Raw genomic sequence first — 23,313 nt, 5'->3', positions numbered from 1 at the left:
CTCTGAAGAGGGTCTTCCTTTGTGTCATTGTTGTTGTCATTTGCATCATGAACAAGACTGCTGAAGTGACTCAACAGGTGGGGTTATAACAGCAGTAAAATAATTGAATCCAATACCCTTTCCAAAAAAGGTTTTCTGCAGAGATGAAAGGACAATAGAGGAGTCATAAGTATCCCCCCACAGGAAGAATGCATGAAATGAGGTGATGAGGGTTGATAGAGGCCATAAAACAGGAGTGCTGACAAAGGCCTGCAGCCTTGAAGATAACTGAAAGCCACACTGACAAACAGCAAAACTAACTGGTATGTTTGTTATACCCATGTCTGCATACATTTGGACTCTGGTCATATGGACAGTGATAGAAACAACTGGAAGAGACATTTATGAAGCTCTGAGGAACTCAAACCACTCTGCATGTGTGATTTACACACCTGGAGGAGATGCACCACAAAGCTGGAATGATTTTGCAAATGTTAATTTCTATGTTTGACTATTAACATTCATTTGCTTACTTGGAGGGAACGATGCTCGTCACAGTTCTCTCCCTCATGCACGAGCAACACAAAGAGCTCTGGTGACTTGCGTCTTGTTTTTGCCATTGTAGTAGAATTGTCTTGGCGTTCCAGCAATAGGTCTGTGCTAGATGAACGTATCAGCAACCTTCAAACACGTGTGGAGAATTCATTATTTCTTTGAAAGGTTTTTGACTAAATAACAGAAAAAAGAAAGTAAGAGAAAGAGATGTCAGAGATGAGTGTCAGTAACACAAAAGTAACACTCAGTGTCATGCAGTGACTTTTACACAACCAGATCAGATGAACCAACTCACACTAAAACATGCATTTTGCTGCACTCTTTACACTTATTTCTTTTCTTTCTGCTCTTTTATATATTTTGTAAAACCACAAAAAATATTTTATATCAGCAGCAATTTCTCTCAAACTGCTGCATCACAGCTTTCATGCTCTGACCTGCATGTGAAATGAGAGAAAAGCTCTTTATTAGTAACTTTTACAACTTCTGGCAGGTTAATGTCTGAACTTTGGAGTGAAACACACCCTTAGTTACAAGAAATAACACCACTGTCTGTAACTAAGTGAATCCACCTTAACACCACCTGTGTGTGTGTGACTGCATTACACTCCCACTGCTGGGAACCTGAACAAGAAGCAGAACAAAGTCTGAAATAGAAGCTGACAAACAGCTGCACCACCGAGTGACACTTTATTTTATAAACTTCACAACAGGTTTCATGTTGTGACCTGTGGAGGTGAAAAGACACAAAACCTGTTTGACAGCTTTTGAGCTGCAGGCAGGATTGAAACACACCTTAGTTAAAAGTCAAACAGCAACATTTGTCTCCTCCCCTCACGTCACTCAAATGTGACAAACCAGGAAACAGGAAGTTCTTCGTCCTCAGTAAAGAGAGACGCACAGACGATCAGACTGAGCTCAGACCAAACTAGCAGCTTCCTCTGAGTGAGTCCAGCTACAGGAGAGAAAAGTGGAAAACTCCAACACTGCTGCTTCAAGCTGCTGACGCTCCACACACTGAAGGTGAGTTTGAGCAAAAACACGACTCAAAGGAAGTTTCAGTGAAGGTGGTAGAGGAGGGAGGGGAGCCAGGACTGACTGTACTTCCTGTCTGCTGTTTTCAGCTTCACTCACAGACTCAATGGCTTCCAGATCAGAGGAGGATCTCTGCTGTCCGGTCTGTCAGGAGGTCTTCAGAGATCCTGTTCTTCTGTCATGTAGCCACAGCTTCTGTAAAGACTGTCTGAAGAGATGGTGGAGAGAGAGACCAACACACGAGTGTCCAGTTTGTAAGAGAAGATCTTCAAGGGATGAACCACCTTTAAATCTGGCTTTAAGGAACCTGTGTGAGTCGTTCTTACAGGAGAGAGATCAGAGAGCTTCAGAGGCTCTCTGCAGTCTGCACTCTGAGAAACTCAAACTCTTCTGTCTGGACCATCAGCAACCAGTGTGTGTCGTCTGCTGTGCCTCAGAAAAACACACCAATCACAGATTCAGACCCATCGATGAAGCTGCACAACAACACAAGAAGGAACTTCAGGAAACTCTGGAGCCCTTAAAGAAGAAGTTAAAGGTTTGTGAAGAAGTTCAAGTGAAGTTTGATCAAACAGCAGAACACATTAAGGTCCAGGCCCGACACACAGAGAGGCAGATTAAGGAGCAGTTTAAGAAGCTTCAGCAGTTTCTAGCAGAGGAAGAGGAGGCCAGGCTGGCTGCACTGAGGGAGGAAGAGGAGCAGAAGAGTGGGATGATGAAGGAGAAGATGGAGGCTCTGAGCAGAGAGATAGCAGCTCTTTCAGACACAGTCAGAGCCACAGAGGAGGAGCTGAGAGCTGAAGACGTCTCATTCCTGCACAACTACAAGGCTGCAGTGGAAAGAGTCCAGCGCTGCCCCCTGCTGGATGATCCACAGCTGCCCTCAGGAGCTCTGATAGACCAGGCCAAACACCTGGGCAACCTGACCTTCAACATCTGGAACAACATGAAGGACATGGTCTCCTACACTCCTCTCATTCTGGACCCAAACACTGCTCATCCAAACCTCATCCTGTCTGAAGATCTGACCAGTGTGAGAGAAGGAGATGAACAGCAGCTTCCTGATAATCCAGAGAGGTTTGATCGTTACTTCTCTGTCCTGGGCTCTGAGGGCTTTAACTCAGGGACTCACAGCTGGGATGTTGATGTTGGAGACAGTACATGGTGGAGACTGGGTGTGTTAGCAGAGTCTGTGCAGAGGAAGGGAGACAAACAGTCTGGATTATGGAGAATATTTTTCTATGAAGATAAATACTACACACGCTCACCATCAGCTCCTCTCACTGCTCTCTCAGTCCAGAAGAAGCTCCAGAGGATCAGAGTGAATCTGGACTGGAACAGAGGAAAGCTGTCGTTCTCTGATCCTGATACTAACACACACATACACACCTTCACACACACTTTCACTCACAGGATGTTTCCATTCATTCACACTGGTGATGAAGTGAAGGTGTGTCCGTTGAAGGTGTCAGTGTCAGTGCAGCAGATGAGTTGAGGATGATGATGTTTCTAATGTTGTTTCCTGTCAGTGAATTGAAGCTGTTAAACTGCAGCTGTCCTCCTGCTGCCTCGTTGTTCCAAAGCTCTTTGTTTCTCTTTTAGTTCTCACTGTTTCTTTCTGTTTCTTCTTTCCACCTTTTCACATGGAAAATCATTTCACTGTTTCTCACTGAATGACTCCCCAAACTAGATTTGAAATTCTATCAAGTTTCTAATCATTACAAGTGATTCATGTTTCTATTTGATGTGTAAATGGAGATGATTTCGTTTGCTGGGATATGGACTGACATGTGTTGAATGGGAGGAGCAGTTTGTTGTTGTCTTCTTGTCTGTTTATGACAACAATAAATCTATTGTTGAAACAATGATTCATGTTTAACTCCATATATGAAATGTTTCTGATCTTTGAATTCTGTTTGATTAAAGACTTTCTTCATGACACAAATGAGATTTCAGTGTATTAATAGAACTAAATAAGCTCAGAGTTGAAAGGCTGGAGTATTATGTACGTGCTTCACTGTCAGGATCTTCAGGGGGATTCAAAGGGAAACATCAAACATCAAAGATTTAAAAAATAATAAAGATAATAAACACACAGGTCAAAGGTCAGAGTCACAGGAATTAGGAAACAGTTCAGTTTCTTCCGTTTGAAATGTTTCAGTTTCTTTGCTTGATCAGTTCACACTTCTCTCTGTGAACGACTTCAGTGCTTCGTCCATGACTCCTGAAGGTAAAGGGCCCAAAGAGCCAATCAGCAGCTCTGAAACAGGAAATATGACTCATGGAGAAGTTCACAACAGTTTCAGCTGCCAATTGTACTCATCACCATGGAGACTGATGCATCAAATCTAAATAAAGGCTGGATGGAGGCAGAGTGAGTGTTGTAGATGCTGCATTTTGAAGCCTCAGTGTTTAAATTGTGTCCACAGCCACGTAGACAGAGTGGGTGGATTTGCTTCTAGAAGGACTTTGTTGCAGCTCTACAGCAGGTATTTGTTGTTGGATGACATCACATTCAGCAGTGCTGTGACTGAGCCATAAATGTCAGGGCTCAGACGAGGCCCACACATGCGTGTTTGTCGGTACACACAGTTAAGATATGGAACATGTGAACATGAGACATATGAAGAGACTGAACAGATAAAATGTCCTTTATATCCATCAGTGACTTGATGGAGCTTCTTGCTGCAGTGTGTTTGGGTTTGGCTGATAACACTGGTCCTGCATGTTTCCTTCATGCTCTGTGGTAAAAGTGCATCAGTCTGCAGCTCTGTGGTCGTCCTTCTTCTTTTTCTCAGAAACTTCCTGATTTCTTTGTTCTCACTGTTTTGCAGAGGTGTTAAGATTCAAAATAAAAACTGTGAAAAGTTGCTGCTATTTATAAATTTATAAAAAGACACCATTGGATGCTTTTAATAAGCTTAAAAGAACAGAATGAAATGTCTCCATCGCTGTAGTGTAATAATATCACAGCACTGTTGCAGTAATTTTAATGTGTTTATTGTACAGAGACTGATTCAGCTGTGGTCTACTCAGCAGTGAGAACTGAAGACGTCCGTTATGGACAAACAACCATCAGAACAAGGAGGCCCAGGTACAGCTGCTCTTTATCTTTGACTGTGGACACAGACAAGCTAGCTGCTCCCCCTGTTTACAGCCATCATGCTAAGCTAAGCTAAGCTAACCACATTGTGACTCAAGCCCAGAGCTCAGACTTCAAAGACATCAAACGTCTCATCTTTCTGTCAAAACACAAAACAAAAAGATTCCTTGTAAAGTTGACCTTTTCCTTAAACTGTCCATTATAGCGTGGTCTTCCTACTTATCTTGACACAATACTCAGTCACGTTGCCTGCTGCAAACTTAAAAGAAGTCTGACGAATGAAGTGAAATTGTGCTCTAAGCAGAAGTGATTGTGAGCGTGTCTGAGGTCACGGTGTGTGTGAAAAGGTATCCAGCTGGGGCAGACATGATTCTGCAGGTCACCTGCCCAGTGGACAAAAAGAAATAAAATAGTTGTGTGGATGACATATGAATGATAATACGAAGAGTGTTTGGTGTTTCTCAGCCTGAAACAGCTGTAATGCTACTTTCTGTTTTGGAGAAAGGACAGTTAAAAAAAACAGAGAGAGAGATGTGTGTTGTTTTAAGCAGTGATGAGAATAATGAAAATGTGATGAGAGAGCAACACAAAAGTATAAGTACAGGGATGAAGCTCTTTACAGGAAGGGTCAGAGCAGACTCTACCTGCTGAGGCGGCTGAGGTCATTTGGAGTCCAGGGAGCGCTTTTAAAGACCTTCTATGACTCTGTGGTGGCATCTGTCATTTTTTACAGTGTTGTATGTTGGAGCAGCAGTTTATCAGCAGCTGAGAGGAAGAGGTTGGATAAACTCATCAGGAAGGCCAGCTCTGTTCTGGGATGCACCCTGGACCCAGTGCAGGTGGTGGGAGACAGAAGGACTCTGGCCAAAATAACATCTCTGATGGACAGAGTCTCCCACCCCATGCATGTAGATGTTGCTGAACTGCAGAGCTCCTTCAGTGACAGACTGCTGCATCCTCGATGCATGAAGGAGCGTTTCTGCAGGTCCTTCCTCCCTGCAGCTGTCAGACTCTACAATCAGAACTGCTCCCAACAAACACAGATGTTTACATCAGCGCTGTTTCTTGCACTATTTTATCAACCGATTCACACTATAACCAGGGTTGCCTCTTATCTGTATTTAATTTAATTCGATTTAACAACAGTGTCATGGAACGGACATATTATAGTTGTTTAAGAAGTGTTACTACCACCTAGTGGTAACTAAGCAGAATGTCTTTTTTGTAGAGGAAGTGGTCTACAGGAAGTAGTGTGCTCTTTAGCTGCTGCAGTGACAGCATTTGTAATCTGATGGCAATCTCTGCAATCCTGGTGTTAAAGTCCACAATATCGGCTTCATCCGTAAGTTCCTATACATTTAATGTGTATTAGTAAGTTTTGACACTGTTTTGAGTTAAATTATATGGAGGCAGGTAGATGCTTGTATGTTTTCAGCAGATGCTTCATCTGTGGTCTTGTGTTTTTCACTAGAGCAATGTTATTCTCCAGTGTAATGGAACATGTCTTCATTGTGTATTTTGTATTCCTTTTCTTTGTACAGTTTTACAAAAAAGAGAGAGAGAGAATTTATTTTCATCATTAAATCCTGCCAAACACAACAAGTGGCCTGTTTCTTGGAGGATGAAGTGTTGGGAATAAAGATTGTTAAGCTAGCTGTATAGCTGAAATTACGTTGCCTGCAACAAACTTTAGTGAGGACAGCATAGTAAAAGGATGACCACTCAACGTGGAAGTTAAGAAGAGTGAAGGATTGTCAGTCTGCATCACACTGCAATGGAGGCCACAAGCGCCTCAGCACAAGCTTTAAAGGAAGATAGAGCTGAAGGCTCACGAGATGAAGTTGAATCGGGGTCTATTTATTCACGCCACAGCTCAAAGAGGTCACGCTCTTCACGCTCATCAACAAGCTCCAGAGTAAGCTATGAAGCAGCCAGGGCGCGAGCCAAAGCAGAGGCAGCGAAAACCAGACTAGCATTCACGGAAAAGGAAGGCGAACTGAGAGTCGAAAAGGCCAGACTAGAAGCCAAGATAGATTATATTAGTCTACAGAAAGAAGCTGAGGCTGCCCAAGCTGAAGCTGAGGTGTTGGAGGCAGCTGCAGGAGACGTGAATGAATCCAACAACAAAGAATTTGACTTTCTGCCCTTGCCAGAGAGTGCACTGAAAAGGACTGATCACTATGTTACACAACACACACAAGCTCAATTCCCACAAGAACCCAAAGTAGAGAATGTTTTGACTTTACTGCCAACATCCACTCCATTTCCAAGCTACAATCAGAATGCACAGCCCCAGCTCATGGACAACGGAGCCAGCTTTCCTCAAAATAATGCTCAGCCACTCCATATGAACTTTCCACAGCAAGAAGATGAGCGCTACCAGCACAGGGTACTGCCCGACAATCGACCGCATCTAAACAGCTCCCACAATAATGACTCATCTACAGATCTTGCCAAGTTCCTTGCTAAATCCCAGCTGGTTTCTTCAGGCCTAACAAAGTTTGATGACTTACCCAAACACTATGAAGCCTGGAGAGAAACGTTCATTAACACAATCGAAAGGTGAGCATGCAATCAGAATACGGTCTGTGAACATCAGACAGCCTAATGTGGGACTTAGAATGATCTGGGAAAGACTAAATAAAAAATATGGTGCTCCAGAGGTGATAGAAAGAGCTCTCTTTTGTAAACTTGAGAGTTTTCCCAAGATTCACAACAGAGAGAGTCAAAAACTACAAGAACTGGCTGACTTGCTTACTGGACTTGACGTTGCTAAACAAGAGGGTTACCTGCCAGGTCTAGCGTATCTTGACACATCAAGAGGTGTGCAGCCAATTGTGGAAAAGCTCCCTTTATATCTCCAAGACAAGTGGCTGTCACACGGGTGCAAATACAAAAGAGATCATCATGCTGCCTTTCCTCCTTTCTCCTACTTCAAAGAATTCATCTGCAGAGAGGCTGAAGAGAGAAATGATCCCAGTTTTAACTATCCAGATCCTTTTCCAAATTCCTACAGAAAAGAAAAGTCAAATCAAGTGAGACCTGTTTCCGTGCACAAGACAAACATATCTATGGCTTCAGAGCCCAAAATAGGAAATCCAGAGAAGCTATGCCCCATGCACCACAAGCCTCATTCTCTTCAAAAATGCAGAGGTTTTCGAAAACTGCTCTTGGAAGAGAGGAAAAGGTTCTTAAAAGAAAACAACATATGTTTTCGCTGCTGCGCCTCTACAACTCATCAAGCCAAATCTTGTGAGGCCATCGTAAAATGCGGGGAATGTGACAGCGTTAAACACATTTCCACTCTGCACCCCGGACCAGCGTCACGCTCAGATGCAGTTCCTACTTCCTCGACAGAGAATGGCGGGGAGAGGTCAGACACAGAGGCACAGAGTGTCACATCCAGATGTACCCAGGTATGTGGGGATGGGTTTCAAGGGAAATCCTGCTCAAAGATCTGTCTGGTGAATGTGTATCCAAATGGCCACCAAGAGCTGTGGCAGAAGATGTATGTCATTTTAGATGACCAAAGTAATGTTTCACTGGCCAGATCTGAGTTTTTTGACATGTTTGGTCTCAAGGGAGCAACCATGCCATACACACTGAAAACCTGTGCAGGCGTCGTAGAAGCATCTGGGAGAAGAGCCCACAGTTTTATGATAGAAGCGTTGGATGGGAAAGTTACCATGCCCTTGCCTGCACTTATAGAGTGTAATGATATCCCAAACAACAGGTCAGAGATACCCACACCCGAAGCTGCATGCCACCACCATCATCTTAAAAGAGTGGCAGATAAGATTCCACCGCTTGACCCAGATGCAGACATTCTTCTTCTATTGGGAAGAGACATTATCAGAGCGCATAAGGTTCGAGACCAGCATAATGGTCCACTAAACGCCCCATATGCACAACGCTTAGACCTAGGGTGGGTCATAGTTGGAGAGGTGTGCATAGGAGGTGCACACAACACAACTACAGTGAGTGCTAAGAAAACCTGCATCCTGGAAAATGGCAGACCAAGTCACTTTGCCACGTGTGAGAATAAGATAAAGGTGAAAGAAAATCCTAATGGCAAAGATGAGCAAAGGAGAACCCCACCCAATAGGGACATTCAAAATGCATCGACAGTGACTAATCTTGGAGAAACAGTCTTCAATGCCACAGAAGATGACAACCAGCTAGCACACTCCATTGAGGATTCAGTCTTCCTAAAGATCATGGAAGAGGAATTCTTCCAGGATGAGACAAAAAGCTGGGTTGCCCCTCTTCCTTTTCGGCACCCACATAAACGGCTACCAAATAACAGATGTTACGCTCATCACCGTCTGATGTCACTGCGGAAGACTTTAGATAAGAAGCCTGAAATGAAAACGCATTTCACAGACTTCATGCAAAATATGTTAGACAAGGGACATGCTGAACTTGCACCACCACTCCAGGAGGGGGCAGAATGCTGGTATTTGCCCACGTTTGGTGTTTACCATCCCAAAAAACCAAACAAGATTAGAGTGGTATTTGATTCCAGTGCTCAGTATGATGGAATCTCGCTAAATGAGGTGCTGCTGTCTGGACCAGATCTTAACAACAGTCTCATCGGTGTCCTCCTCAGATTCAGAAAAGAGCCTGTAGCCATAACTGCAGATATTCAGCAGATGTTTTACTGTTTCGTTGTTCGGGAGGACTGCAGGGATTTCCTTAGGTTCCTGTGGTATCAGGATAACGATCTGAGTAAGGATGTGGTGGATTATCGCATGCGTGTTCATGTTTTTGGAAACAGTCCATCACCTGCAGTGGCAATCTTTGGCCTCAGGAAAGCAGCAGAGCACCAAGAAGTTGAATATGGCAGTGATGCGAGGCACTTCGTAGAAAGAGACTTCTATGTAGATGACGGCCTCCGGTCTTTTGCTACAACAGCAGAAGCCATTGATGTTCTGCGTCGAACACAGCAGATGTTGGCAGCATCTAACATCACTCTGCACAAAATAGCTTCAAATCGAGCAGAAGTATTGAACGCATTTCCTGCAGATCAAAGAGCAGACAATGTAAAAGACCTTAACCTCTTCGTGGATGACTTACCAGTCCAACGCAGTCTTGGAGTCAGCTGGAACATAATGACTGACACTTTTGGATTCAATATTCCTGAGAATCAAAAGCCATTTACACGCCGTGGTGTCCTGTCAACAGTAAACAGTCTGTTTGATCCTTTGGGGTTTATAGCTCCTGTTGCAGTGACAGGGAGACTGATTCTAAGAGAGCTAACAACTGAGAATGCAGACTGGGATGCAGAACTCCCTGAGGCTAAAAAAGAAAGTTGGAGAAGATGGACTGAATCATTGTCAGCACTAAAAAACCTGGATGTTCCACGAGCATATGCCTCTTTCTCTGTTTCCAAAGCACAGCACGCCGAATTATTGATCTTCTGTGATGCCTCTGTCAAAGCAATATCTGCAGTTGCTTATCTTAAGACAACGAATGAACAAGGTCTCCAAGAGGTGGGCTTTGTTTTCGGGAAATCCAAGCTCGCTCCCAACCCAGGCCTCACAATCCCAAGACTGGAGTTGTGTGCTGCTGTCATGGCCGTTGAGATAGCCGATCTAGTAATGAGGGAGCTTGATCTAGATCTCAAGACCGTGAAATTCTACACTGACAGCAGAGTTGTATTGGGATACATACACAACGAGACTAGGAGGTTCTATGTGTACGTGAACAATAGAGTGCAGCGCATCCGGCAGTCAACACAACCTGATCAGTGGAACTACATTCCTTCAGAACTAAATCCGGCTGATCATGGGTCACGTTCTGTTCCAGCCGCCGAGCTTTCCGACACCACGTGGCTAACAGGACCACCATTCCTAATGAAACAATCAAAGGTAGCTGCCAGTGGCGATAAAGGATCAACATTTGACCTTGTGAACCCAGATGCTGATGCTGAGGTACGTCCTGAGGTAATCTCGCTCGCCACACAAGTTAGTAGAGACAAGCTTGGCTCAAAATGCTTCCAGCGTTTTTCTACCTGGACCACACTCAGTAAGACTGTTGCACGTCTGTGTCATATTGCTCAGTGTTTCTCTCACTCCTCAAAGAATCAAAGGTGTGTTGGATGGCATATGTGCAAAAGTGGCCTGTCAGTCGTCGACATTGTCAGAGCAGAACAGATCATCATAAAATGTGTGCAAGAAGAAATGTATTCAGAAGAACTGAAATGCATCAAAATGAAACATGACCTTCCGAAAACCAGCACTCTGTACAAACTCCGACCCATTCTCGACAGCGAAGGTATGTTAAGAATAGGTGGACGCATTGGTCGAGGACAACTTGAAAGTGGTGAAGTCCATCCACTAGTAATACCAAGCCGCAGCCATGTAGCAAGCTTGCTTGTTTGTCATCATCATCAGGCTGTAAAGCACCAGGGCAGGCATTTCACTGAAGGTGCAATTCGCAACAGTGGTCTGTGGATTGTTGGAGGGAGACGTCTCATCAGCAGCATTATTCACAAGTGTGTTACATGCAGGAAACTAAGAGGAAGAACCGAGCAGCAACAAATGTCAGACCTACCCACAGAGCGCCTTCAGGCTGACCCTCCATTTTCCTATGTTGGCCTTGATGTTTTTGGACCATGGGAAGTGGTGATACGCCGTACCAGAGGTGGTCAAGCTCAAGACAAAAGGTGGGCCGTCCTTTTCACATGTATGTCCACTCGAGCCATACATATTGAGGTTATTGAAACAATGACGTCCTCAAGCTTTATAAATGCGCTACGAAGGTTTTTCCCCATCAGGGGTCATGCCAAACAGCTTCGCTCGGACTGTGGGACCAATTTCACTGGAGCGTTCAAAGAGCTGAAGATGGATCCTGGCAATAAGAGCGTAGAGGATTACCTTCTTCAACAAAAATGCACGTGGGTTTTCAACCCACCTCACTCCTCTCATATGGGCGGCGCTTGGGAGCGCATGATTGGAGTGGCAAGACGGATTTTAGATTCTATGCTTCTTCAGGTTGGACATGTAAAACTCACTCATGAGGTCTTAACCACTTTCATGGCTGAAGTGAGTGCCATTGTCAATGCAAGGCCGTTAATACCAGTTTCTACTGATCCTGAGGCGCCTTTCATTCTAACACCTTCCATATTGCTGACCCAGAAGGGGGGTGTTCCCTCTCCTACTGTAAGTGAGTTTTCAAGAGGGGATCTGCTCAAGAATCAGTGGAAAAGAGTTCAGGCCTTGGCAGACACCTTCTGGGCTAGGTGGCGCCGTGAATATTTGAGCACATTACAGAGTCGGCACAAATGGCAATCTCAGAAACCTAATCTCAAAGAAGGAGATATTGTTCTGCTCAAGGACGATCAAACCAAGAGGAATCAGTGGCCTATGGGAATTATTGTCAAGGTTGTTCCCAGCAGAGATGGACTTGTTAGGAAAGTCGAAGTTAAGGTGATACGGAACCAGACAGCGAAGGTCTTCTCTAGACCAGTTTCTCAAGTAATCTTGTTGTTTTCACCACAGGACGATGACCCATCAGCAAGCTAGGGGATTGAGACTGTGGCATAAAGTGGCATATCTTTTATATGCCAGGCGGGGAGTGTCATGGAACGGACATATTATAGTTGTTTAAGAAGTGTTACTACCACCTAGTGGTAACTAAGCAGAATGTCTTTTTTGTAGAGGAAGTGGTCTACAGGAAGTAGTGTGCTCTTTAGCTGCTGCAGTGACAGCATTTGTAATCTGATGGCAATCTCTGCAATCCTGGTGTTAAAGTCCACAATATCGGCTTCATCCGTAAGTTCCTATACATTTAATGTGTATTAGTAAGTTTTGACACTGTTTTGAGTTAAATTATATGGAGGCAGGTAGATGCTTGTATGTTTTCAGCAGATGCTTCATCTGTGATCTTGTGTTTTTCACTAGAGCAATGTTATTCTCCAGTGTAATGGAACATGTTTTCATTGTGTATTTTGTATTCCTTTTCTTTGTACAGTTTTACAAAAAAGAGAGAGAGAGAATTTATTTTCATCATTAAATCCTGCCAAACACAACAAGCGGCCTGTTTCTTGGAGGATGAAGTGCTGGGAATAAAGATTGTTAAGCTAGCTGTATAGCTGAAATTACGTTGCCTGCAACAAACTTTAGTGAGGACAGCATAATGACTGTGTATGTGACAAATAAAAATTTGAATTTTTGAATTTGAATTTATCTGTTTATATCCATGTTAGTCTTTGAAGTCCAACATCTCCCTCTAGTGGCCATAAATAAACCATGTGGGAGGAACATGATTATTATTTATTCATTAACCAAACTACAAGATGTTGACACAAGGGGACAATTGATGTCTCCATTAAACAGATGGATAATTGTTGGCATTCCTGGAGTGGCTTCATCTGATCCCTTGATGCTCCAGTCTGCATGCCAAATATCCTTGGACAACATACAAAACCTAAGTTTTTGTCTGATGCATCCATCAGTTTGAATGTTAGACAGAAAGCACTTAAGAGAGTAAAATTGTGGCATATAAGTACATATAAATATTTACCACAAAAACTCAGATTATGTTGAAAAACTACTACTCAATGATACATTTTTTAGCTTTTCTAGATAAAAGCTTCATGTTTGAATGTTTTTTTAAGTTGTCTTTTCACAAAGAGAAAACGTAGCCCTCCACCTCTGTGTTTGAACCAATAGAAAAGCTGGTGCTCAGAGGAAGACGGCTTTACTTGGCACTGGACTGGATGACGCTGTCATTCACCTCCTACATCGTTCCCTCTCTCACCTGGAGACCGCTGGGAGCACTGTGAAAATCATGGTCTTTGATTTCTCCAGTGCCTTTAACACCAATCTTCCCACAGTCCTGAAGGACAAGCAGGAGTGGACCATCAACGCACCACCTGGATTCTGGACCACCTCACCGACCGACCACAGTATGTGAGAACTTAGGGATGTATGGCGGACAGGGTCGTCTGCAGTACGGGGGCCCCACAGGGAACGGTTCTGGCTCCGTTCCTCTTCACCATCTACACTGCAAACTCCACCCAGTGCTTCCTGCAATAGTCCTCTGATGACTCTGCAATAGTCGGCCTCGTCACTGATGGGGACGACAAGGAGTACAGAGACTTTGTGGACTGGTGCCAGTTGAACTACCTCCAGATCAACACTAATAAAACCAAGGAGCTGGTGGTAGACGTCATCCCTGAGCAGCTCCTTCAGTGGCTGCAGCACCCTACTGGTGTTGGCCAGAGGGGCCGATGGCGCGATATGGCAGCCTCGCTTCTGTCAGTCTGCCCCAGCTGTGACTACCACTGTAACTTGCCTTCACCAGTGTGTGAATGTTAGAGTGAACCAATTGTAAAGCGCTTTGGGTGCCTAGAAAGCGCTATATACATGCAATCTGTTATTATCATTAAGAGCATTTCTTTAAACTCTGACAGATCAAAGACTGCTATCATATTTACTAAATGTGAAAATATACTTAATAACTCACTTCTTTAATGTTCTGTGCAATTAACTAACATTCGGTTCCTCACAGCTTCATTCAGCTGCTCTGAGAAACTGAATGTCAACCATTCAGTTCCTCCTTTATCAGGTCTGTGGAGCTCCTTTTTCTGTGCAACAGCAAAACCACACACAGAAGCAACATGCTAACATGTGGAGCCATGGTATGGCGATCTTCTTGAGGACCCTCAGGAAAGTCTCTGCTGTGTCATCTTAACCAGCTCTGTGGTGTTTAGACCCTGGGTCATTTCTGCCTGAGGTAAACTTACAGAAACAGGAAGTCCTGACCCTCTCTTTGTGGTTCCAGCTGTCTGTTACTTTTCTTCTTGAAGTCAGTGATCAGGTGGTTTGTCCTGGACACTGTGGTGTCATCAGGGTTCATCAGATTATAGAGCAGGGGCTCAGCACACAGCTCTGTGAGGATCCAGTGTTGAGGCTGAGAGCTGCAGAGCTGTGTCGGTCCAGTGTGGGGACTAAGTAACGCGTTACAGTAACTACGTTACAGTAACCGCGTTACAGTAACTACGTTACTATTGTGGTAACGAGCACGGTAACTAGTTATTATGACAACATCAGGAACGTGTTAACTGTTACTGGGATTTAGATAAGGTCGTTATTTGTTACTTTGTGTGGTGGCTATCACGGAGCTTCCACAGATTCATTAACATTAGCAAGTGGTGGAGGCAGCAGGTGGAGGAGGGAAAGGGGGAGGAGGAGAGACCCGAGGCGGCCGCCGGTCTGAGCGTCAGGTGAACTGAACTTCAGGTAAGAAGTTATGACCTGCAGTCTATCAGGGTCAGATATAAACCAAGACGTCGTCTACTCTTCACTGAAGTAGTCCACCAGTCCAACCACTGACGTCCAGCTGCTGGTCTCTAACTGGTCCCCCAGCACCTCAGAGCAGAGGACATCCACATGTTACAGAGATTTTTATGTGTTTCACTTTCATTTCTCTCTCAATTCGACTCAAACAAGTCAAACAATGTATTCTATAGTTTACTTACATTTTTAAAGTGCGCTTTACTGAAAAACCATCACTGTGTGTTTGATGCTGAAGAGTTTTACTTCCTTACTCAACAACAAATATACCAGGAAGCAGCTGACATTGGAAAAACAAACAAACAACAGATTTAAAAGTTGTCAGTTTCTGGTAGCAGCTTAAATGTTTTCATGAGTAGAAACATTTTTTTTCTCCTTTTTGTATTTGTTTGTTCAAAACAAAAACAGCAAAAAAAAGAAGCCTAATTACAATGTTACAATTACCAGTAAAAGAGGAGAAAAACCGGCTTCTGTCACCACGTGGTCGCCAAGTTTTGTTTTTTTACTTCATTCCTCCTCCTGGAGGAGAAGCTCAGTATAAATCTGCTGCCATCTACTGGTTACACTGAGTGTTACAGCAGAGCAGCTGCTTTATAAATGAAAAAAGGACAAGAAAGCAAAATAAAACATATTAAGGATTATACATTAATATAAAACTGTTGTCGGAACCATACTGAATTTCACCAGAGAAACACACACATATGAAGAGAGAGATAGTATACATAGTATGCAAACAGCTACCAAACAGCCATCATAATTCGTCATACAATGAGAACAGGACAAATCAACAACTGACAATGACTAATTAATATTAAAATCTGTAACATAATGTTTGGAGTTTAGTCTGTTACTGTTACTATTTTTACCATTTCTTCTTGGAGCAACTGTAACACACATAATTTCCTTAGGGATTAATAAAGTATTCTGATTCTGATTGTCTCAGGATGACCTGCCATTATCCAATCACACATCTGCTTACCTGCATCTTTTGCTCGTTTCTCCTCCTCTTCTTTTCTCTTTTTTCTAAACTGAGGACCTGATGGCTTTGAACTATTCTTGTCCATCTTCCACTGGTTTTAATTTTGCACTCCAGTATGAACACAAATCCCCCAACTCGAGAATCACCACAACATAACCTAACACACCTACACCTTAGTTCACAGATTCACTTTATTTCTGAGATTTCACACAACCCAGGATTCAAATCGTGAATACATAATGGGCTTGGATTTACAACATTATGAATGAAATGTGCTCTATTTGGAAGCAGCCGGCCCCCTCCCCTTTCGACGGGTTGTGTGTGAGACTTTAAATCATCAAACTGTAAATTTTAAATTGTTATTGATCCCTTTACCCCGAGTCCTAAAGTTATATTTATTTTCTTACTCTTCTTATATTTATTGTTTGTTTACTTGCACTGCTGTAACTGGAGCCTCGTCGTCTCGTCTCTCTATATACTGGACTGTATGTAGTGGAGATGACAATAAAGTTTACTTTGACTTCAGCAGCGAGCAGGCGCACCGAGGGCTCTCGCGCTCACTTTTCACGTATAGAATTTTGAAAAAACATCGGTGCAAATTATAAGTCTGTATCATGATGTCTGGTGTTTTCATGTTTGTTGGTTTGTTTTTATTTTCTTTTATTTTGAGACTTGGTTATTAGATGCTGCTCCAGCCGGTCAGTGAATCCCCCGCCGCCCCGACCTCTCCTCCCTGTGCCGCAAGCAGCAGGCGCACCTCGCAAACGGAGGGCGCTCTTACTCCCAGTACGAGCATTTTATTTTTTTTTTGCCGATGCCCGTGATGCCGCCCCCTACCACGGTGCCGCCCCGGGCAACCGCCCGTGTCGCCAGTATCTAAAACCGCTACTGGCAGTGTTTGCTTTATTTTAGACAAACACGCCGCCTCCTGGTTCTACCTCCATCACTCTCTCCTCCTCTTCTCTCTGTGCTGTTGCCTGTTGGATCAGTCTATGTTGTGGTTCTACTGGTGTTACTGGTTCTGCTGGTGAGACGATGTGTTCACAGGAAACTTGAAGGTTTGTACATATTCATTCTTATTCATTGTGGTATTTTGTTTCCATTCTGTCATCATAATTTGGTCCATTTAGATTCTTAAATCATAAAAGTGTTTACTTTAACTCATTTCAGCAGATGGAGAAGATGACATCACCAGTGACATCACATACAGTGTTGTGAAAGCATCAAATCATCAACAACCTCCAGTCAAAGAAACCAGAGATGGAGGTTTGTGTGTTCACCCAGGTGTCATCCACATACCTGAACCAATGACTTGGTGGTGTTTCAGGGTAGGATAGCAAAGCCCTCTTTTCCACGTCTTCCATATACAAGTTACCCACAATGGGTGAAACTGGGGAGCCCACGGCACACCCATGTTCCTGCCTGTAGAACTGACCCTTGTATGTGAAACAGGTGGAATTAAGACACAGTTTCAAAAGCAAGCACACCTGGTCCAACAGCCTTGTCTTGTTCTAACTACTTCAGACAGTCTGTCACCCTCGTCCTGTGACCACTTCCTGGGTCTCTTTCAGTCTTCAAATATAAAGTTTTTACAGCTTATAGATTTTAAGTTCTGCTCCAATTATTTGGGTAAAGATAAGAAACACTTTGATGGCCTATAAGTGAAAGTGAAAACGTGATAAACAAATAATATAATTAATAAATAATAAATAATTATATTTTTTTGATAAGTGAAGTTCACTGAACTGAAAGGAAAATTTGGTTTGATGATGGTTGACATGTTTTCCAAATAGAAGTTTTTCCTCTAGTAAGGAGATACAGGTGCAGCAGAGCATTGCTGGAAGAAATGATCCCAAGGGTGGAATCTCCTGAGAAATCTTCAGAGACCCAGCGAGAAGTAGGGACCATAGCTGACAGCCCAGGCAGGGGTTGAGGTCAAAGGTCATGCTGTTTGGGGACCTACTGGTCATCATGAGAAGATTCTGGAACCACAGCAATGACCATAAAGCTGCATTGGATGGAGAGCTGTGCCACGGGGCTTTCCAGAGGTAATCACGAGGAGATTGTGGACAACAGATGGAGATCTGAAGGATGAGGGGAGCGTTCCAAGCTCCAATCGACCGTGCAGAGAGGAAGTTCAAGGATGGCATCATTATTCTGTGAACAGAAACCAGAAGCTATGGTGGTGACGGGGAATGACTGACAGCAATTTCCTATGAACATCACCTAATGCTGTGTCACTGTGCTATGCATACTTTGACACTCTGAAGAGGGTCTTCCTTTGTGTCATTGTTGTTGTCATTTGCATCATGAACAAGACTGCTGAAGTGACTCAACAGGTGGGGTTATAACAGCAGTAAAAGAATTGAATCCAATACCCTTTCCAAAAAAGGTTTTCTGCAGAGACGAAAGGACAATAGAGGAGTCATAAGTATCCGCCCACAGGAAGAATGCATGAAATGAGGTGATGAGGGTTGATAGAGGCCATAAAACAGGAGTGCTGACAAAGGCCTGCAGCCTTGAAGATAACTGAAAGCCACATTGACAAACAGCAAAACTAACTGGTATGTTTGTTATACCCATGTCTGCATACATTTGGACTCTGGTCATATGGACAGTGATAGAAACAACTGGAAGAGACATTTATGAAGCTCTGAGGAACTCAAACCACTCTGCATGTGTGATTTACACACCTGGAGGAGATGCACCACAAAGCTGGAATGATTTTGCAAATGTTAATTTCTATGTTTGACTATTAAAATTCATTTGCTTACTTGGAGGGAACGATGCTCGTCACAGTTCTCTCCCTCATGCACGAGCAACACAAAGAGCTCTGGTGACTTGCGTCTTGTTTTTGCCATTGTAGTAGAATTGTCTTGGCGTTCCAGCAATAGGTCTGTGCTAGATGAACGTATCAGCAACCTTCAAACACGTGTGGAGAATTCATTATTTCTTTGAAAGATTTTTGACTAAATAACAGAAAAAAGAAAGTAAGAGAAAGAGATGTCAGAGATGAGTGTCAGTAACACAAAAGTAACACTCAGTGTCATGCAGTGACTTTTACACAACCAGATCAGATGAACCAACTCACACTAAAACATGCATTTTGCTGCACTCTTTACACTTATTTCTTTTCTTTCTGCTCTTTTATATATTTTGTAAAACCACAAAAAATATTTTATATCAGCAGCAATTTCTCTCAAACTGCTGCATCACAGCTTTCATGCTCTGACCTGCATGTGAAATGAGAGAAAAGCTCTTTATTAGTAACTTTTACAACTTCTGGCAGGTTAATGTCTGAACTTTGGAGTGAAACACACCCTTAGTTACAAGAAATAACACCACAGTCTGTAACTAAGTGAATCCACCTTAACACCACCTGTGTGTGTGTGACTGCATTACACTCCCACTGCTGGGAACCTGAACAAGAAGCAGAACAAAGTCTGAAATAGAAGCTGACAAACAGCTGCACCACCGAGTGACACTTTATTTTATAAACTTCACAACAGGTTTCATGTTGTGACCTGTGGAGGTGAAAAGACACAAAACCTGTTTGACAGTTTTTGAGCTGCAGGCAGGATTGAAACACACCTTAGTTAAAAGTCAAACAGCAACATTTGTCTCCTCCCCTCACGTCACTCAAATGCGACAAACCAGGAAACAGGAAGTTCTTCGTCCTCAGTAAAGAGAGACGCACAGACGATCAGACTGAGCTCAGACCAAACTAGCAGCTTCCTCTGAGTGAGTCCAGCTACAGGAGAGAAAAGTGGAAAACTCCAACACTGCTGCTTCAAGCTGCTGACGCTCCACACACTGAATGTGAGTTTGAGCAAAAACACGACTCAAAGGAAGTTTCAGTGAAGGTGGTAGAGGAGGGAGGGGAGCCAGGACTGACTGTACTTCCTGTCTGCTGTTTTCAGCCTCACTCACAGACTCAATGGCTTCCAGATCAGAGGAGGATCTCTGCTGTCCGGTCTGTCAGGAGGTCTTCAGAGATCCTGTTCTTCTGTCATGTAGCCACAGCTTCTGTAAAGACTGTCTGAAGAGATGGTGGAGAGAGAGACCAACACACGAGTGTCCAGTTTGTAAGAGAAGATCTTCAAAGTATGATCCACCTTTAAATCTGGCTTTAAAGAACCTGTGTGAGTCGTTCTTACAGGAGAGAGATCAGAGAGCTTCAGAGGCTCTCTGCAGTCTGCACTCTGAGAAACTCAAACTCTTCTGTCTGGACCATCAGCAGCCAGTGTGTCACATCTGCAGAGACTCAGAAAAACACACCAATCACAGATTCAGACCCATCGATGAAGCTGCACAACAACACAAGAAGGAACTTCAGGAAACTCTGGAGCCCTTAAAGAAGAAGTTAAAGGTTTGTGAAGAAGTTCAAGTGAAGTTTGATCAAACAGCAGAACACATTAAGGTCCAGGCCCGACACACAGAGAGGCAGATTAAGGAGCAGTTTAAGAAGCTTCAGCAGTTTCTAGCAGAGGAAGAGGAGGCCAGGCTGGCTGCACTGAGGGAGGAAGAGGAGCAGAAGAGTGGGAGGATGAAGGAGAAGATGGAGGCTCTGAGCAGAGAGATAGCAGCTCTTTCAGACACAGTCAGAGCCACAGAGGAGGAGCTGAGAGCTGAAGACGTCTCATTCCTGCACAACTACAAGGCTGCAGTGGAAAGAGTCCAGCGCTGCCCCCTGCTGGATGATCCACAGCTGCCCTCAGGAGCTCTGATAGACCAGGCCAAACACCTGGGCAACCTGACCTTCAACATCTGGAACAACATGAAGGACGTGGTCTCCTACACTCCTCTCATTCTGGACCCAAACACTGCTGATCCAAAACTCATCCTGTCTGAAGATCTGACCAGTGTGAGAGGAGGAAAGAGGCAGCAGCTTCCTGATAATCCAGAGAGGATTGATGATTACATCTCTGTCCTGGGCTCTGAGGGCTTTAACTCAGGGACTCACAGCTGGGATGTTGATGTTGGAGACAGTACAGAGTGGTTACTGGGTGTGTCAGCAGAGTCTGTGCAGAGGAAGGGAGACATACGGTCTGGATTATGGGTAATATGTTTCTATGAAGGTAAATACTCAGCAGACTCAGCATCAGGTGAATCTGCTCTCTCAGTCCAGAAGAAGTTCCAGAGGATCAGAGTGAATCTGGACTGGAACAGAGGAAAGCTGTCGTTCTCTGATCCTGATACTAACACACACATACACACCTTCACACACACTTTCACTCACAGGATGTTTCCATACATTAACACTGATGATAAAGTGAAGGTGTGTCCGTTGAAGGTGTCAGTGTCAGTGCAGCAGATGAGTTGAGGATGATGATATTTCTAATGTTGTTTCCTGTCAGTGAATTGAAGCTGTTAAACTGCAGCTGTCCTCCTGCTGCCTCGTTGTTCCAAAGCTCTTTGTTTCTCTTTTAGTTCTCACTGTTTCTTTCTGTTTCTGCTGTCCACCTTTTCACATGGAAAATCATTTCACTGTTTCTCACTGAATGACTCCCCAAACTAGATTTGAAATTCTATCAAGTTTCTAATCATTACAAGTGATTCATGTTTCTATTTGATGTGTAAATGGAGATGATTTAGTTTGCTGGGATATGGACTGACATGTGTTGAATGGGAGGAGCAGTTTGTTGTTGTCTTCTTGTCTGTTTATGACAACAATAAATCTATTGTTGAAACAATGATTCATGTTTAACTCCATATATGAAATGTTTCTGATCTTTGAATTCTGTTTGATTAAAGACTTTCTTCATGACACAAATGAGATTTCAGTGTATTAATAGAACTAAATAAGCTCAGAGTTGAAAGGCTGGAGTATTATGTACGTGCTTCACTGTCAGGATCTTCAGGGGGATTCAAAGGGAAACATCAAACATCAAAGATTTAAAAAATAATAAAGATAATAAACACACAGGTCAAAGGTCAGAGTCACAGGAATTAGGAAACAATTCAGTTTCTTCCGTTTGAAATGTTTCAGTTTCTTTGCTTGATCAGTTCACACTTCTCTCTGTGAACGACTTCAGTGCTTCGTCCATGACTCCTGAAGGTAAAGGGCCCAAAGAGCCAATCAGCAGCTCTGAAACAGGAAATATGACTCATGGAGAAGTTCACAACAGTTTCAGCTGCCAATTGTACTCATCACCATGGAGACTGATGCATCAAATCTAAATAAAGGCTGGATGGAGGCAGAGTGAGTGTTGTAGATGCTGCATTTTGAAGCCTCGGTGTTTAAATTGTGTCCACAGCCACGTAGACAGAGTGGGTGGATTTGCTTCTAGAAGGACTTTGTTGCAGCTCTACAGCAGGTATTTGTTGTTGGATGACATCACATTCAGCAGTGCTGTGACTGAGCCATAAATGTCAGGGCTCAGACGAGGCCCACACATGCGTGTTTGTCGGTACACACAGTTAAGATATGGAACATGTGAACATGAGACATATGAAGAGACTGAACAGATAAAACGTCCTTTATATCCATCAGTGACTTGATGGAGCTTCTTGCTGCAGTGTGTTTGGGTTTGGCTGATAACACTGGTCCTGCATGTTTCCTTCATGCTCTGTGGTAAAAGTGCATCAGTCTGCAGCTCTGTGGCCGTCCTTCTTCTTTTTCTCAGAAACTTCCTGATTTCTTTGTTCTCACTGTTTTGCAGAGGTGTTAAGATTAAAAATAAATACTGTGAAAAGTTGCTGCTATTTATAAATTTATAAAAAGACACCATTTAATGCTTTTAATAAGCTTAAAAGAACAGAATGAAATGTCTCCATCGCTGTAGTGTAATAATATCACAGCACTGTTGCAGTAATTTTAATGTGTTTATTGCACAGAGACTGATTCAGCTGTGGTCTACTCAGCAGTGAGAACTGAAGACGTCCGTTATGGACAAACAACCATCAGAACAAGGAGGCCCAGGTACAGCTGCTCTTTATCTTTGACTGTGGACACAGACAAGCTAGCTGCTCCCCCTGTTTACAGCCATCATGCTAAGCTAAGCTAACCAAACCACATTGTGACTCAAGCCCAGAGCTCAGACTTCAAAGACATCAAACGTCTCATCTTTCTGTCAAAACACAAAACAAAAAGATTCCTTGTAAAGTTGACCTTTTCCTTAAACTGTCCATTATAGCGTGGTCTTCCTACTTATCTTGACACAATACTCAGTCACGTTGCCTGCTGCAAACTTAAAAGAAGTCTGACGAATGAAGTGAAATTGTGCTCTAAGCAGAAGTGATTGTGAGCGTGTCTGAGGTCACGGTGTGTGTGAAAAGGTATCCAGCTGGGGCAGACATGATTCTGCAGGTCACCTGCCCAGTGGACAAAAAGAAATAAAATAGTTGTGTGGATGACATAT

General features: G+C 43.4%; 2 protein-coding genes across 2 annotated transcripts; both read left to right on the top strand.

Annotated features, from left to right (window-relative positions):
- Nucleotides 1-1,397: 1,397 nt before the first annotated feature.
- On the top strand, nucleotides 1,398-3,514 carry LOC146521346 (nuclear factor 7, ovary-like). The gene is made up of 2 exons (XM_085155036.1): nucleotides 1,398-1,557; nucleotides 1,659-3,514. Exon 2 carries the CDS (start codon nucleotides 1,676-1,678, stop codon nucleotides 3,062-3,064), a length of 1,389 nt encoding a protein of 462 aa, XP_085011162.1. The 5' UTR covers nucleotides 1,398-1,557; nucleotides 1,659-1,675; the 3' UTR covers nucleotides 3,065-3,514.
- A 15,212-nt stretch (nucleotides 3,515-18,726) lies between these two features.
- Nucleotides 18,727-21,725, top strand: LOC146521345 (nuclear factor 7, ovary-like). The gene has a single exon (XM_085155041.1). The coding sequence runs from the start codon at nucleotides 19,890-19,892 to the stop codon at nucleotides 21,273-21,275; it is 1,386 nt and encodes a 461-aa protein (XP_085011167.1). The 5' UTR covers nucleotides 18,727-19,889; the 3' UTR covers nucleotides 21,276-21,725.
- The last annotated feature ends 1,588 nt before the right edge of the window (nucleotides 21,726-23,313 follow it).

This window comes from Neolamprologus multifasciatus, chromosome 3 (genome assembly GCF_963576455.1).
Source record: "Neolamprologus multifasciatus chromosome 3, fNeoMul1.2, whole genome shotgun sequence".
In the NCBI taxonomy this organism is placed as follows: Eukaryota; Metazoa; Chordata; class Actinopteri; order Cichliformes; family Cichlidae; genus Neolamprologus; species Neolamprologus multifasciatus.
Note: the sequence above shows the minus strand (reverse complement) of the source record. Positions and strands in the feature narration are given on the sequence as shown.